We start from the raw sequence: 18,316 nt of genomic DNA, 5'->3' as shown, positions 1-18,316 counted from the left end.
CTGTTTTAGCATAACGCTCACCCGATAAAGCATTTGTTCAGTGGTGCCCATCCTTATGGCTCCCAGTCAATTCTAATATCTTCCCTTGCATAAGTCTCCAATCTTTGTTGCTGCATTTTAGATCCATGGCAGACCACAGCAATTCCTAGCATCATAATATATTTGATAATGAAAAGCTCCCCAAGAACTGTCGAATACTGTCGCTCCTGCAGCTTGTATAATAACATTTTCGTTCGAGGTATAGCTTGGACTGTAACACTTCTGCATCTCATTAGTTTTGTCTCCTCACTGAAAGATTTCTGTTGGTTGCCTTCCTTAATGAGCCTACCCCCAAACTACACTTTGAAGTGTTGAAGGTTAATATAATCATTAGCATCTTCTTAGGCAAATTTCACATTCCTGGAGAAAAATCCTTCAATGGTTAAAAATAATAATTCTACATTAATGAATCAGATTTGCTTTTAAATGGGAGGCAAACTTCAGACTACTCTGGATGTGCATATTGGCACTTGAATGTATCACCTCCTTATCTGAGGGAATCGGTGACTACCTGCTCATTGTGACTGGCTTCATAGGTGGTGAAATTGATGTACCCAGCAACCCTTGCAAACAGTGAAAGTGCAGACAAGGCCACTTTGCTGAGCACCTAAAATGGTTACGAACCATTTTAGTTCCCCTTCCCATTTTTACATCAACATATCTGTCCTCCACCTTCTCCACTGTCTCAACACAAACTGAGGAACAGCACCTCATACTTCACCTAGGTAGTTTAAAATTCAACAACATGAACATTTCTATCATCTTTGTTATCCACCTATCACCTCCCTACCTTTGTTGCTATTTCTATTTTTCTGCCCCCTATTTGCTTAATTATCATTCTGGATCCATGCATTGTTTGCCAGGCCTTGCTCCAAACCTTCCCCTTCATCTCCTTCTACTGGCTGTCTCCCCACTATCTTTCAGTCCAGATGAAAGGTCTCAACACAAAATGTCCACAGTCAATTCCCCTTCTGTGCCTGATCTGCAGGGTTCATCTTGCATCTTGCCTGTTGCTCCTCAAAAAAAGAGCTTGCCTGTCTGATCTACATATCCTGCAGATATCTCTGGGAGAAATGTCCAATGATCATGAAGCATAAAGAAACAACGGTTGCGTTTGTGTTGGGAACCAGAGGCTGGGCATGTCAATTGGTTCCGGCAGACAGCAGGGATCATTTGAGCACATTGCAGAGATCTGCTACCACTTGGAGTGATAGACTGAGGCTGTCGAGGCACTGCTGCTCTGACATCTTGTGGAAATTATCTAAGAATCCAAAATACAGCATTCACCGCAATCATAGGCCACCAACCTTGCTGTCTGTAAGCAGCAAAACTTAGACAACATTTAATGATGGACGTTTGAATATTTGCACTGTAAAAATGCCTGGCAGAGACAATCTTCTACAGGTGAAAATTTAACCACCTACTATTGGCATTCAGTGGTATTCAGTGCTGAATATCCCACAGTCCTTTTGACGACGGTCTCAACTAGATCCGTCAAATAAATACATGACTGAAAGTTAGATACACGGCAGTGAGTGGCTCATCTACTGACACTCCAAGATATTTCCACTGTTCTCAAGGCACAGGTCAGGAACATGATGGAGTCTTTCCAGTTGCCAGGAAGAAAAGGGCAGTAGGGTCATGGGAGCACCACCACATGCAGGTTGTTCTCCTTGTCAAACACCATACTGAACTGGAAAATTAACACTGGCACTACATCATCACTGGTCTAAATCTTGCAGCCCCTTGTCAAAACAGCACTGTATAAGTATTTTCACCAGAAGGACTGCAGAGGTTTACAAAAGTGACTCAATGCCATTTTCTCTAGGGAAGATCAAGTTTGGCAATAAATACTGCCCCTGCTAGTGATACTCTGATCAGAAATATCCCTGTTGTTGGCTGCCTGTAGTACTCAGATCATGTCCCGTATGGGACACTCTGGGGAGACTTGCTCAATGCAGCAAGGAAGTAGGCTGTCTCAAACATACAAAACAAAACAAGAAAGTTTGCGTTAACACACCCAAAATTTCCTCTAGAGTTTGTTATGGAAAGAACCAACAAAACAACTTGAAACAAAAGCTTTTAACTTTAGAGCATTTATCGAGGGAGCAGCTGTTTAGCCCGCCTTCTCACCTTCATCATCATCATCTTCTCAGCCCACGCTCAATACTGCTCACCTCTTTTTCACCAGTATATTTCACATACTGCATCATGAACCCTTGCGCTCCATGTTTGTTGGCCTTAACGTGTGATGAACATGCTTACTTTGGGAAGAGGGAGTTCACAATCTTTGCTCAACAGGATTAAGCTGAATCTAGAATTCAACAGATTTATGTTGCATTTCCCACCTATTGCCCATTTCAACAGCTGTAACTCTCCTCACCACTCACTGTAAAACCCCAACACTGTCAGGGGTACCTCTGGAGAGAATAAGGTATAGGAGTACAATTAGGCCATTTGGCCCTTCGAGTCTGCTCCGCCATTTCATCATTGCTGATCCAATTTTCCTCTCAGCCCCAATTTCTTGCCTTCTCCCCATATCCCTTCATGCCCTGACCAATCAAGAATCGATCAATCTCTGCCTTAAATATACATAAATACCTGGCTTCCACAGCTGCCTGTGGCAAAGAATGCTACAGATTCTCCACCCTCTGTCTAAAGAAATTCCTCCTCATCTCCGTTCTAAAAGGACACCCCTGTATTCTGAGTCTGTGCCCTCTAATCTTAGATTCTTCCACCATAGGAAACATCCTGTCCGCATCCATTCTATCAAGGCCTTTAACCATTTGATAGGTTCAATGAGGTCACCTTCATAGGTAAAGTTGGCACATGTTAGATTAAAATGCATTAAAAATACATTAATGTGATGGGGCAAGATGTGCATACAGTAAAGTTGCACCAAGATGATCTCTGAATCCTAGATAATACAGACTGCTAGGTGTTCTGTAGGGAAGATTGTGTCCAGTTACCTATCATTCCACTGCTGTCTGTAAGGAGTTTGCATATTTTACCCATGACTGTGTGGGTTTCCACTGGGTGTTCCGCTTTCCTCCCACAGTCCAAAGACATACTGGTTGGTAGGTTAATTGGTTGTTGTAAATTGTCCCGTGATTAGGCCATGGTTCAATTGGGAGGTTGCTGGGCAGTATGGCTTTAAGCATGGGAAGGGCCTACTCTGCACAGTATATCAAGAAATGAAAGAAAAATAGAAATAAATAATTGTGGGCTACAAGCATGCACCGGTGGATATGGGAGTAGGCAGCATCAAATCACTGATGACTGACTGAGAGCTGCTCTGCACCCTAGCCTGCTGAGTTCCCCCAGCATTTTGTGTCACTCTGGTTGAGGGACTGTTTTCAGAGGTGTCATAGCTTTGGCAGCAAAATGAATCAGAGGCCACTCACACCCCAAAGTGAATAGGCAACACCAATTCAAACAGCAAGCAGATGTTGTACACAACAGTTACAAGCAGCAGCACGACTGACCTGCCTACAGGAAGCATTGAGTCAAAGGCAACTGCAGTATTTGAGAAAGGAAAAATTGAAAACAGCACGCCATCAAATTTGAAGGTTTATTTCAGAAACCAGAATGGAAATATGGCCAACATACTTAATGTCCGTTTGAAGAATAAGAATCTTCAATCAGCCATAAGTACAAGCGACCTAAATTAGATCAGGAGCAAATATTGGCTGGAGGGGTTCTGAACAATAGTTCCAAAAATGTGAGGTGATGCAATAACAGGGCATAACTTATATGTTCCAACTGAGTTGTCACTCTTCTAAATTCTATTGGGTGTAAGCACAGTTTATTCAACCCTTTTTTCATAAAGCTCTCTACTCCAGTAATAATCTAGTAAGTGATTTCTGAACTGCTTTTGGTGTACTAACATTGTTCCTTAAGTAAGGAGACAAGAATATGAATGGCTATTATTGGGGAAAAAACATGCATGGTGATGGAAACTATATGTCATTAGTGAGATAATTTTAAAAGCAATATTGATCAAGCAATGGTAGCAATTGAAGTAACATTCTGCATTCCACAGTTCCCAAGGAGATATTGGATTGTGCAGAATTAAGTACTTGGCACAGGCCAATAAATTGAAATTAGGTTTAAGCAGAGTTGTCATTGTGTGAGTTGGCCAGTTGTTAGAGTGGAGAGTTCAGGCTTTGGCGCATAGAGGCTTTGGAGAGGAGTGGCGGAGGCTGTAGGTAGATTCTTCCATTTTTTTTCTTTCTTACTGCGCAGTTGGATGAGTCGGGGTGCCAGGCAGGATAGTTGAATGCTCCTCTTGCATAATATGGGAAGGCATGGAGGCCTCCAGTATCCCTGATGACTGCACCTGTAAGAAGTGCATTCAACTGCAACTTCCTTCAGACCACGTTGAGAAATTGGAGCTGAAGCTGGATGATTTCCAGATCATTTGGGAGGCTGAAGGGTTGATCAACAGGACATACAGAGAGGTAGTTACAGCCCAGGTGCAGGACACAGGTAACTGGTTATCCTTCAGGGCAATGAAAGGGGAGAGGCAGCCAGTGTAGAGAACCTTTGTGGCTGTTCCCCTTCAGATATAACAACAGGTCTACTGCTTTGCATACTATGGGGTGGGGGGAAGGACAGTGATCTAGCAGCGGTGAGATCTCTGGCACTGAGTCTGGCTCTGTGTTTCAGAAAGGAAATGGAGAGAAGAGGTGAGCTGTGGTCACAGTGGTTTCATTTGCTAGAGGAATAGACAATAGATTCTGTGGACAAGAATGAGAATCCCTGCTGGTATGTTACCTCCCGAGTGCCAGGGTTGGGGACATCTCACATCGAGTCCACTACATTCTTAAGTGGGAGGGTAGGCAGCCAGAGCTGCCAGCGGGATCGATTTCTACATTTAACAGAGATTTGGATAGGTACATGGATGGGAGAGGTATGGAGAGCTATGATTCAGGTGCAGGTCAATGGGACTAGGCAGATTAACAGTACACCGAAGGGCCTGTTTCTGTGCTGTAGTGTTCTATGACTCTATATAACAAGACTGATATATTGTACTAGATTCTACAGAGCAGAAATCTCTTGTGCAGTGTAGAAGAGGAATCTATTACCCCCTTTTATAGTGGGTTACAACTAGCTGGGATATCATGTTTCACCTTAAAAGTTATTTATCCTTTCATACAGATGCCATATCAAAGAGTTCTCCTTCCTCTGTTCCCAACTCCCACACATCTTCTGAAGCTGATAAATGCAAGCAATGACTTGTCAAACTGCAGAACTATTTAACAATAATATTAAAACTTAATAATTTAAATATTACCCTGCTATACTCAAAATTTATATGTGGAATTATTAAATCTTGTCAATTTGCAAACATTGTAAAGGATACATTAAAAGGCATATGTTCTACATTACACCCAGCAAAGTTATTTCAGAAATCTGCTCGATAATACAGTAGTTATCCAAGCGTTAGTAAGATACACCTTTTCTCATTTATTTTATTACCTTCATATTTTTGCAGGTGGCCTCGAACACTGGCAGGTATCACAGCATACTACACTTGCAATCAGTACCCATTTGTTTCTGTACCATATTATGGAGACCATCGACAGGGGAAAGCCTGGCGCAAATGTGACAGGACTGGTCAATGGACGGAAGGGAATTACACTGAGTGTGCGTATGCAAATGAAGTTACACGAATCCTTCATCGATTCAGCCAGGTAACGAACTTGTCGTCTTAGCCCAATATTGAAATGGACATTTTTATTGAATTAGCAGGTATAGTACACATAAAATTTGAATTGCCATTTATGAACGTCCATATTTTTTACAAAGCTGATGCTAAGGCCCTACAAGGAAAGCTAGTTCTTTGTTGGGAGAGTGGTAACTTGGATCCAAAATTGGCCCAGTAGCAGGAACATAGAACATAGAAATCTACAGCACATTACATCCCCTTCGGCCCACAATGTTGTGCTAACCATGTAACCTACTCTAGAAACTGCCTAGAATTTTCCTACCATATAGCCCTCTATTTTTCTACGTTCCATGTACCTATCTAAGAGTCTCTTAAAAGACCTATTGATTCTGCCTCTACCACTGTTACTGGCAGTACATTCCACGCACCCACCACTCGCTGCGTGAAAACCTCTGACATCTCCCTTGTACTTACTTCCAAGCACCTTAAAACTATGCCCCCTCATGTTAGCCATTTCAGCCCTGGAAAAAAGCCTCTGGCTATCCACACAATCAATGCCTCTCATCATCTTATACACCTCTATCAGTTCACTTCTCATTCTCCGTTGCTGCAAGGAGAAAAGGCAAATTTCACTCTACTTATTCTCATAAGGCATGCTCTCCAATCCAGGCAACATCCTTGTAAATCTCCTCTTCACTCTCTCTATAGTATCCACATCCTTGCTGTACTGAGGTGACCAGAAGTGAACACAGTACTCCAAGTTTGGTTTAACTAATCAAAAGGTAATGGTTAGTAAGTGATTTTGTAGCTGGAAGAGTGTCACAAGTACAATTCGACCAAACTCAGTCTATTGGCCTTTGTTATATGTTAATGTTTTAGATTTAGTGTAGGTGGATGCTAAAATACTTTGCAGGTGATTCAAAAATTGGCTACGCAGTTAAAATTTGGGAGGGACAATTACAGACTGCAAGAAGATATAGATCTGGTCAGTTTGGCAGAAGAATTTTCACCGAGCACCTATGCTCTGTCCGCCAGAAGAAGTGGGATCTCCCAGTAGCCACCCATTTTAATTCCACTTCCCATTCTGATATGTCAATCCATGGCATTCTCTACTGTCATGATGAGGCCACACTCAGGTTGGAGGAGCAACATCTTATATTCCACCTGGGTAGCCTCCAACCTGATGGCATGAAATTCAATTTCTTGAACTTCCGGTAATGCCCCCCCCCCCTTCACCATTCCCCATTCCCCATTGGCTTTTCCCTCTCTTCCCTTATCTCCTTGCCTGCCCATCACCTCCCTCTGGTGCTCCTCCTCCCCCCCACCCCCCGCTTTTCTTTCTTCCATGGCCTTCTGTCCTCTCCTATCAGACTCCCCGTTCTCCAGCCCTGTATCTCTTTCACCAATCAAATTCCCAGCTTTTACTTCATCCCTCCCCCTCCTGGTTTCACCTATCACCTCATGCTTCTCCCTCCCCTCCCCTCCCCTCCCCCTCCTGGTTTCACCTATCACCTCATATTTCTCCCTTCCCTCCCCCCACCTTCAAATCGGCCTCCTCATCTTTTTTTTTCTCCAGTCCTGCTGAAGGGTCTTGGCACAAAATGTCAAATGTACTCTTCTCCACAGATGCTGCCTGGCCTGCTGAGTTCCTCCAGCACTTTGTGTTTGTTGCTTGATTAATAGGTTAATTGGTTGTTGATTAGGCTAGGGATAATTGGGGATTGCAGGGTGGTACAGCTCAAAGGGCCAATTCCATGCTGTACTGCAATAAATAAATAGTAAAGAAAGAAACATTTTGTCTGCGTCACCAAGGATATAGCAGAGATCTGAAACTCACTGAAAGAGTGTAGAGCCAGAAACCCTAGGTATAATTATAAAGTACTTTGATGTGCATTTCAAAAGTTGTGACTTGGTGGGCCTGACTTCAGTTGACACAGTGGGGCAAATGTCTGCTTCAGAAAGTACTGTGCAAAAGTCTTATTCACATATATATAGCGAGGGTGCCTAAGACTTTTGCATGGTACTGTACTAATTTTATCTATTGCACTGTACTGCTACCACAAAAACAAAATTTCATGACATATGTGAGTGATGATAAACCTGATTCTGATATGGGGTTGTATTGTGGACTGAGAGTGGGAAGGGAGCAGGAGGAAGGGAATCATAGTAGGGAAAAGGGGAAGGGAGTGGGAAGCACCAGAGAGACATTCTGTAATGACCAACAAACCAATTGTTTGGAATCAAGTGATCTTCGTAAGTTCGTTCGAATATGGCCCAAGTGTGGGGAGAGAGAGAGAGAGACACTGAAGCGGGTTGATAGTTAGAACATAGAACATAGAAAACCTACAGCACAATACAGGCCCTTCGGCCCACAAAGCTGTGCCGAACATGTACTTAACTTAGAAATTCCCTAGGGTTACCCATTGCCTCTATTTTTCTAAGCTCCATGTATCTATCCAGGAGTCTTTTAAAAGACCCTATTGTATTCGCCTCCACCACCGTCAGCCCATTCCATGCACTCACCACTCTCTGTGTAAAAAACTTACCCCTTCTGGCATTCAAAGGGAAAGATAGCCATGGAGGATGACTGGAGATTATTGTGGGCAACCTCTGCCCAAACCAATTGGGAGCTCCAGGACATGGGGTTGGAAGAGGCAAGGTAGCACAGTGTTGTCTCCAACTCCTGATTCACTCTCTTAGTCTGGCCATTGGATTGGGGGTGGAAACCAGACGAGAAGCTGGGCGTAGCTCGTACAAGAGGACAGAAAGCCTTCCAAAAGCGGGAAGTGAACTGTGGTACATGATCAGACACTATGTCTTGAGGGAAGCCATGGAGCCTGAATACAAGCTTAACCATAAATGTGGCAGTCTTACGAGCCATTGGGAGCTTAGAGAGGGCAATGAAGCCTCAGAAAATCATTCCACAATGACCAAAATTGTAGTGTTTCCATGAGAAGGAGGCAGCCCAGTGATGAAATCCACTGAGAGGTTTGACCAGGGATGGTGGGGCACAGGCAGTGGATATAGCAGACCCGCAGGACGCTGGCATGATGTCTTGTTCTGAGCTCAGGTGGGACATCCTGGGATAGAGATGGCCACCAAAACTGTCTCTTTATAAACTCATTCCAACACTTTGGAGCGTAGTGCAGGGGAAAACTGCCAGTTGGGAAGTCCCCCACCGGGCCTGGGAACGACTGTTGGGCAGTCCTCACCTCCGCCTCTATTCACCAGAGCAGCAATACTTGAGCAAGGAAGAATGGGCTCTGGATCGACATTGTCCTCAGATCTGTTGAACCGCCAGGAGAAAGCGTTGGCCATGGTATTTTTCCTGCTGGGACAATAGGTAAGGAAGAAATTAAATCATGTGAAGAAGAGAGCTCACTGGGCTTGACAAGAGTTGAGTGTCTTTGCACCCTGAATGTAGGAGAGGTTCTTGTGATCTATCCAGACCAAGAAAAGATGCTCTTCCCCCTCCAGAAGTGTCACCATTCCTAAGGGCCTCCACGACAGCCAGAAGTTCCCAGTTCCCAACATTGTAGTTCCTCTTGGCTGGAGTCAAGCGACAGGAAAAAAAAGCACATGGGTGCAACTGGCTATCCGCAGACGAGCGCTGAGAGAGGACAGCTCCAATGCCAACATCGGATGCATCCTCCTCAACAATGGCTATGGTCTGGGTGTTGCAGCATTGGAGCAGCGGTGAAACATCACTTCGACTCTGCAAATGCTTGGCTGGCACTGTCTGTCCAATAGAATCCCGTTTGGGCTTCCTGGTAAGTGCACTCATGGGAGTTGTGATAGAGCTAAAATTCTGGATGAAGCAGCGATAGAAGTCCACAAACCCCAGGAAGTGCCGTACCTGTTTGACTGTAGATGGTTTGGGCAACTCTCATAACTGCCTGAGCTTCACTATGGTCCATCTGACCATTGGATGGGTAAGAATATATCCCAAAAATTACACCTGGTCTTTATGGAACTCACCTTTCTCAAGCTTGCCGTGTAGGTTATTTTTGAGGAGCCATCTGAGAACCCTTTGGACATGCTGGACGTGTTCCTAATGAGAGCTGGAGTAGATAAGGATGTCACCTAAATACACCAAAAAAAAAAAATTGGTTCAAAATACCCCTGAGCACATTGTTAACTAAGGCCTAGAAAACAGCCTGAAAAAGCCAGACCAAAGGGCATCACAAGGTACTCATAGTGGCCATTAGATCTGTTGAAAGCTGTCTTCCGCTCATTCTCTTTTCTCATACGAACCAGATTATAAGCATTGCACAGATCAATTTTGGAAAATATGGTTGCTCCCTGGAGATGTTTGAATGCAGACAGCAGCAGGAGAAAAGAGAACTGATTCTTCACAATGATATTGTTCAGGAACCAATAAACAATGCAAGGACAGAACTTGCCTTCTTTCTTGCTCACAAAGAAGAAACCTGCTCCTGCTGGTGGGGTTGACGGACAGATAAACCCCATGGCCAATGCCTCCTTGATGTATTCCTCAAAGGCCACCGTTTCAGGACGAGAGAGGGAAAAGAGCTCACCCTGGGGAGGAATAGTTCCAGGTAGGAGGTCTATGGCCAGTGCGAAGGCAGGGAAGTGGCCTTCCTTTTACTGAAGACCTCAAGGAGATCAACATATTCAGCCAGAACCCCAGACAGGTTCAATAGTTTTCAATAGGTTCACATCCTTAGATGACATGGGAGGGTATTCATGGAATGGAACTTGAGCTGGACTCAAACTAGTAGACAGGCATACCAGTCCCCACTCTTGGATTGCTTTAGGAGACCATGGATAATGTCAGGATAACCGGGGAGGCTGAGCGCCAGTGACAATTTGTGAATCAACCAGATAGAAGGAGAGTTCTTCACTATGGCTTCCTTCGAGCACAAGTTTGAGGGGTTCAGTGGAAAGGTGGATCTGGCTGGTGCCCAGAGGTCGACGGTCCAGGGCCTTGACATTGATCTTTTGTCTTAATTCCTGAGTCAGAACACCCCATCTTTGAGCTAGAGAGACGTCCCTGAGATTCCTGGCTGCACCAGAGTTGATAAATGCTTTAAGTTCATGGGTTTGAGACTCCTATGACAAGGAAGCCGTGAGCATTACACAATTAGGGGAAGCTGACTGAAGAGAGAACTGACCCGTTAGGACTCCCCTCCCAGCTGACAGGTCTCCTCTTTTACCAGATGCTTGGAACATGCCGCCCAGAAATGTCCTGGATCACCACAATAGAGGCAGGAACCTATTCTCTTGCGCTGCTCTCGTTCCTCTGAGACAGGTGCATGGGCCCCAGTTGTATAAGGCTGCTCCGTGGACAGGGTGCTGGGTGGTGAGGGAGAGAGAGAGGAGAGGGAGTGATCAGATGGCATGTAGGAAGCTTGAGACATTCTTTCCCTGTGTCACTCAGGTACACAGTCATAAACTCGAATAGCCAGATTAATCAGGTCATCCAGACTTTCCTGCTCATCACAGACAGCAATCTCATGATGGACCCCTGCGTTGTCCACGCTGGAAGGCAGTGATAAGAGATCTCTCAGTCCATCCTGTCCCTACGGAATTTGATTGCATAAGCCCTCACTGTTCCTCTGCCTTGGCACAGATCCAAGATTTGGTGAGCAGACTCTTGACCCGTACAGCATGTTCAAAAACCCTCCTTAACTCTACAACAAAGTGTCGGAACAACTGAGCTCCTGTAAAGTGCTGAGCAGGCTGAGTGGAGGTCCATCCAGGAGATGAACCATGTGTGCCAGTTTTCACACATCACCAAAACAACCAGGCTGGGCTTGGAATGTCAGCTTGCATTGGGTAGTAAATTTCCTGCAGCCATCTGGATTACCAGAGTATCTGCCTGGTGGTGGAATTCTAGGTTCTTGTTTGGACATGGGAGCCTGTGGTGGTCCAATAGCGGGAGTCTGTGGGGGTCCAAAAGCAGGAGCCAGTTCTTGTCTGGGCATGGGAGTGCGAGCATTAGTGGCAGAGATAGTCAGGGCAGCAGAAAAGGAGGACCTGCGAGATGCTGGGAGTGGGACTGACATGGCCAGAGGCCACGTTGGCAAGAATGCTAATGGCTGTCAGCTAATGCTGGCCATCCACAATAAGTTCATGGACAGTGGCCAAGAGAGTGGAAATCACAGACACATGACTCCGATTGTCTGTGATGAGCTGTTGAAAGGCTGTGGCAAGAGATGATACCTGTTCCTCCAGATGACACTAGGCTTGGCAGCATGAGATTATCTGCCTTATTGCTTCAGTAACTTCACCCAGAACAGATTCAATTGCCTGCAGCTTGTCCCCTACCTGACCAATGAATCTCATGACCAAGGTCAGCTGCTCTCTCTCTGTTGGATCCATCTTTGTGTGGTCAAGACTTGTTGTCAGTATTTTCGGACCTGACCCAAGTGCAGAGAGAGAGAGACACTGAAGCGGGCTGATATTTCACAGACTCTAACGCAAGCAGGATTTTAAAGGAAAGGAGAACAATAAATGCTAGGCCAAACAGGGCCGTTACTGAAAACTCGCAAATGGATAACCAGATGCCAACACCACGGCTGAAAGGAATAACTAGATATAAAATGAATACCACACGTCTTCAGCATCAGTCAATTCAATAGTCCATTTTCTTAGGAAACGCCGAATGCAAGCAGGCAGCGTAACATTGATTAAGTCTCAACAAGCACTACAATGAAAAGAAGGGAGTTAAGTACCACCACCATAATTAGCTGACACGTTCATATTCACAAGCACATTTGCCGAAACTGCTGCGCTGCCGATTCCGTGTTTGTGATAACCTTGCCTGGTGTCTCAGGGTTGGATGTGTCTGCACTCACCGCTGACACTCCTCTTCTGCCACCTGGCCCACACTCCTCCCTGACCAGTACTGTGCAAAATTATTAGGCACATATAGGTGCCAAAGACTCTTTCACAGTGCTACATATATGACAAACATTCTCAGTAAGATGAGTCAATATCACACTTTTTATCCAGCTTTTTATGTGGAGGACTTTGCTGCTTGCCATTCACAACATGTTTGAAATTTCATTTTTGCTGAAATGGAATCTGTGTGTAAAAGAAAACTCAGCGAGTTTTCGATCAGAGTAGGCGACAATCATCTAAGGGATTTTTACAACATATGGAAAGTTCACAATAATCCAACAGAGAATGTTTTTATGAGATTAAAAGAAAAATTTGAAAAAAAACATTGAGTACTGTACTGCAATGTAGAATGGAAAATCTATGAGTAGGTGAAAAACGTTGGTAAATGTACTACTCCTGGAATAATTCAGTTTAACAAGCCCAAGTGTTCAAATGCTCTTAGCATGCATTATTCAAAACATAATGCCATTTACCTTTGAAAGATTGATTTAGCTTTACATGAGCACATGCTGATATCTTATGTTGAATACCTTAAAGTATAATTTGGATATTCTGCAGCACTTCAAACGATTTCTGATTTTCTTCATAGCAAGCCAAATAGTTGTCAAATTATTCAAATTCAGTTTGGTATGGAAGTATTCTTGGTGTCATGAAAACATACATACATACACACACACACAATGGATTCTGGTTACTTGGGCAATTGGGCCATCGGTTAATCAGGGTAGAAACCTATTTGGGACAACTCTCAAAGAGCAAAAACAAATCGATAAAATAGCCAGGATTCCCTTTGTTTATTTGGGACACTATGCTGCATAATTGGGGTAGGAGATGGTCTGTCACATGCACTTCTGTGGCCATTAGGGACTATACGATGCTTAGAGCGAACAGGTGTGCATGCTTGTGGCCTGTTATCCATTTGGGCCAGTGGACACTGATTCAAAAAGCAGTGATAACTTGTTTTTTTTATTTTGACTTCAAAGAAATTTGAGACCCCTGCTAAAATGCCACGAAAAGATTCGACATTAGCCAAAAAAAATTACCCTACTGGATCAAATTACAAACCTTCCGTCTAACAACACTCATTGGCAGCTGACAGAGATAAATGAAGTGCTGACATCTACAAATACACACTTGATACATCAGTAAGAGAAACTGCAAGAAGAATAGGCATTATGAGAGGAACAACAGAGAACAACCCTGAGCGAAAGCATGAAGATGCGGAACAAGATGTTGAAGAGATCCTCAATCAGTTGTAACTGGACACGTTGTTCATGTCAGTGGACCAATGTTAAAAAGCAAATCAGAGGAACTAGCTAAGAAGCTGGGTGACGAAGATTTTATAGCAACAGATGGTTGGTTCTATCAGTGGAAATGTAAACACGACAATAAATTCAAGAGAGCACATGGCAAGCAAGATAGTGCCGATGCTGGAAGTGCTGAACCATGGAAATCTACAAGATACCCAACTTGCTTCAAACATTTTGTGCAGATGATATCTACAATGCTGACAAAACAGGCTTTTTACTTATCATGCCACGCTGGATGGTTCTTTTTGCTAAAAGGACACGACTCTATCAGGTTCAAAGAAAGCAATAGAAACATAGAAAATAGGTGCAGGAGTAGGCCATTCGGCCCTTCGAGCCTGCACCACCATTCATTACGATCACGGCTGATCATCCAACTCAGAACCCTGTACCTGCCTTCTCTCCATACCCCCTGATCCCTTTAGCCACAAGGGCCATATCTAACTCCCTCTTAAATATAACAAATGAACTGGCCTCAACTGTTTCCTGTGGCAGAGAATTCCACAAATTTACCACTCTCTGTGTGAAGAAGTTTTTCCTCATCTCCGTCCTAAAAGGCCTCCCGTTTATCCTCAAACTGTGATCCCTCGTTCTGGACTTCCCCAACATCGGGAACAATCTTCCTGCATCTAGCCTGTCCAATCCCTTTAGGATTTTATACGTTTCAATAAGATCCCCCCTCAGTCTTCTAAATTCCAGAGAGTATAAGCCTAGCCAATCCAGTCTTTCATCATATGAAAGTCCTGCCATCCCAGGAATCAATCTGGTGAACCTTCTTTGTACTCCCTCTATGGCAAGAATGTCTTTCCTCAGATTAGGGGACCAAAACTGCACACAATACTCCAGGTGTGGTCTCACCAAGGGCTTGTACAACTGCATAGTACCTCTCTGCTCCTGTACTTGAATCCTCTTGCTATGAATGCCAGCATACCATTCGCCTTTTTCACCGCCTACTGTACCTGCATGCCCACTTTCAATGACTGGTGTACACTGACACCCAGGTCTCATTGCACCTCCCCTTTTCCTAATCGGCCACCATTCAGATAATAATCTGTTTTCCCGTTCTTGCCACCAAAGTGGATAACCTCACATTTATCCACATTAAATTGCATCTGCCATGAATTTGCCCACTCAACGAACCTATCCAAGTCACCCTGCATCCTCTTAGCATCCTCCTCACAGCTAACACTGCTGCCCAGCTTCATGTCATCCGCAAACTTGGAGATGCTGCATTTAATTCCCTCGTCTAAGTCATTAATATATATTGTAAACAACTGGGGTCCCAGCACTGAGCCTTGCGGTACCCCACTAGTCACCGCCTGCCATTCTGAAAAGGTCCCGTTTATTCCCACTCTTTGCTTCCTGTTTGCCAACCAATTTTCTATCCACATCAATACCATACCCCCAATACCGTGTGCTTTAAGTTTGCACACTAATCTCCTGTATGGAACCTTGTCAAAAGCCTTCTGAAAATCCAAATATACCACATCCACTGGTTCTCCCCTATCCACTCTACTAGTTACATCCTCAAAAAATTCTATGAGATTCATCAGACATGATTTTCCTTTCACAAATCCATGCTGACTTCGTCTGATGATATCACTGCTTTCCAAATGTGCTGTTATCACATCTTTGATAACTGACTCAAGCATTTTCCCCACCACCGATGTCAGGCTTACCAGTCTATAATTCCCCGGTTTCTCTCTCCCTCCTTTTTTAAAAAGCGGGGTTATATTAGCCACCCTCCAATCCTTAGGAACTAATCCAGAATCTAAAGAGTTTTGAAAAATTATCACTAATGCATCCACTATTTCTTGTGCTACTTCCTTAAGCACTCTGGGATGCAGACCATCTGGCCCAGGGGATTTATCTGCCTTCAATCCCTTCAATTTACCTAACACCACTTCCCTACTAACATGTATTTCCCGCAGTTCCTCCATCTCACTGGACCCTCGGTCCCCTACTATTTCCAGAAGATTATTTATGTCCTCCTTAGTGAAGACAGAACCAAAATAGTTATTCATTTGGTCTGCCATGTCATTGTTCCCCATGATCAATTCACCTGTTTCTGACTGTAAGGGACCTACATTTGTCTTAACCAATCTTTTTCTTTTCACATATCTATAAAAGCTTTTACAGTCAATTTTTATGTTCCCTGCCAGCTTTCTCTCATAATCTTTTTTCCCTTTCCTAATTAAGCCGTTTGTCCTCCTCTGCTGGACTCTGAATTTCTCCCAGTCCTCAGGTGTGCCGCTTTTTCTGGCTAATTTGTGTGTTTCTTCTTTGGAATTGATACTATCCCTAATTTCCCTTGTCAGCCACGGGTGCACTACCTTCCCTGGTTTATTCTTTTGCCAGACTGGGGTGAACAATTGTAGTTCATCCATGTGATCTTTAAATGCTTGCCATTGCTTATCCACTGTCAACCCTTTAAGTATCATTTGCCAGTCTATCTTAGCGAATTCACCTCTCATACCTTCGAAGTTACCCTTCTTTAAGTTCAGAACCTTTGTTTCTGAATTAACTATGTCACTCTCCATCTTAATGAAGAATTCCACCATATTATGGTCACTCTTACCCAAGGGGCCTCTCATGACAAGATTGCTAATTAACCCTTCCTCGTTGCTCAGTACCCAGTCCAGAATGGCCTGCTCTCTAGTTGGTTCCTCGACATGTTGGTTCAGAAAACTATCCCGCATACATTCCAAGAAATCCTCTTCCTCAGCACCCTTACCAATTTGGTTCACCCAATCTATATGTACATTGAAGTCGCGCATTATAACTGCTGTTCCTTTATTGCACGCATTTCTAATTTCCTGTTTAATGCCATCCCCAACCTCACTACTACTGTTAGGTGGCCTGTACACCAGGGGTCCCCAACCTTTTTCGCACTGCGGACCGGTTTCATATTGACCATATTCTTGCGGACTGGCTGACCAGGGGTGGGGGGGGGCGTAGGGTTGCCAACGGACGAGAGTAGCAGTCAAATACGCTGGGTTTACCCCGAGAAAGACTACAATGACCATGAAGCCTCGCGCGGGCACCAGCGCGCATGCGTGTACGGTTTTTTTCTACAAATCGTTTTTGGCGATTCTGTTCGGGGGGGGAGGGGGGGTCTTAATCACGACCGGAATATTGGTGATAAGTGGCTAATACACTCAATTTCCTTTCTAAAAGGGTTTATCTAACGAATTCAATATTAAACACACAGCGCATATTTTCCTCGCATGAATATAGTGGTAGGTCAATTGTCAGGGGAGCTTGAAGTAAGTTTTGAATGAACTTCCAGTAGAAGTGGTAGAGACAGGTTCGATATTATCATTTAAAGAAAAATTGGATAGCTATATGGAGAGGAAAGAAATGGTGGGTTATGGGCTGAGTGCAGGTCGGTGGGACTAGGTGAGAGTAGCGTTCGGCATGGACCAGAAGGGCCGAGATGGCCTGTTTCCATGCTGTAATTGTTAAATGGTTATATAAGTCAGTAGCATCATAACATTTTAAGTAACGTTTGGATATTAAACACGCAGCGCATATTTTCCCCTTATGAACATATAAAATCATTGCAACACACCAATATCGCTGAATCAGTGGGAGCCCTGGGCTTGTTTCCCTGCAACAAGACGGTGCCATCGAGGAGTGATGGGAGACAGCGATACTCGAAGGAGGTTCCTTATGTCCAGTCTATTCCACGATTTAGTTTTCATTGGATTCATTGCAGAGATATGTTGAAAATGGAAGCAACGTTTTCAGTGCCTTCATGGCTATCTCAGGATTTTTAGCCTTGACTTTGATCCGGAATGCCGGCAGAGATGTTATATCAAACAGACTTTCCAGCCCGCCTTCATTTGCAAGCTTGAGGAGTTGTTCTCCTTCCCGCGCTGACATGGACGACGCGCGGGTAATGACCTCACATGTGTAATGACTCAACAGTGGACATGACAAGGAATGAGGAAAGGTGCAGCTGACTCCTATCGCCAAATCATATCGCTTCCTCATGGCCTGGTAGCGCATGCTTTGCGGCCTGGTGGTGGGGACAGCTGCTGTACACAACTCCCACCACGTTTTCTGACCCTTAGTGTTATGCAGCTCTACCCATATCGATTCCACATCCTCCCGGCTAATGACCTTCCTTTCTATTGCGTTAATCTCCTCTCTAACCAGCAATGCCACTCCACCTCCTTTTCTTTCATGTCTATCCCTCCTGAATATTGAATATCCCTGAATGTTGAGCTCCCATCCTTGGTCACCCTGGAGCCATGTCTCTGTGATCCCAACTATATCATATTCATTAATAACTATCTGCACATTCAATTCATCCACCTTGTTACGAATGCTCCTTGCACTGACACACAAAGCCTTCAGGCTTGCTTTTACAACACTCTTAGCCCTTATACAATTATGTTGAAAAGTGGCCCTTTTTGATTTTTGCCCT

The 18,316-nt window shown here is 44.2% G+C and overlaps 1 protein-coding gene across 2 annotated transcripts in view; it reads left to right on the top strand.

Moving 5' to 3' along the window:
• LOC140185754 (adhesion G protein-coupled receptor A1) overlaps window positions 1-18,316 on the top strand; it is a 550,512-nt gene that overhangs the window by 298,705 nt on the left and 233,491 nt on the right. For both annotated transcript variants that reach the window (XM_072239373.1, XM_072239372.1), the window contains exon 9: window positions 5,537-5,735. In XM_072239373.1, coding sequence (XP_072095474.1) covers window positions 5,537-5,735 — 199 coding nt within the window. The remainder of the gene's footprint in view (window positions 1-5,536; window positions 5,736-18,316) is intronic.

This window comes from Mobula birostris, chromosome 21 (assembly GCF_030028105.1).
Source record: "Mobula birostris isolate sMobBir1 chromosome 21, sMobBir1.hap1, whole genome shotgun sequence".
In the NCBI taxonomy this organism is placed as follows: domain Eukaryota; kingdom Metazoa; phylum Chordata; class Chondrichthyes; order Myliobatiformes; family Myliobatidae; genus Mobula; species Mobula birostris.
This window is presented reverse-complemented; position numbering and strand designations above follow the sequence as displayed.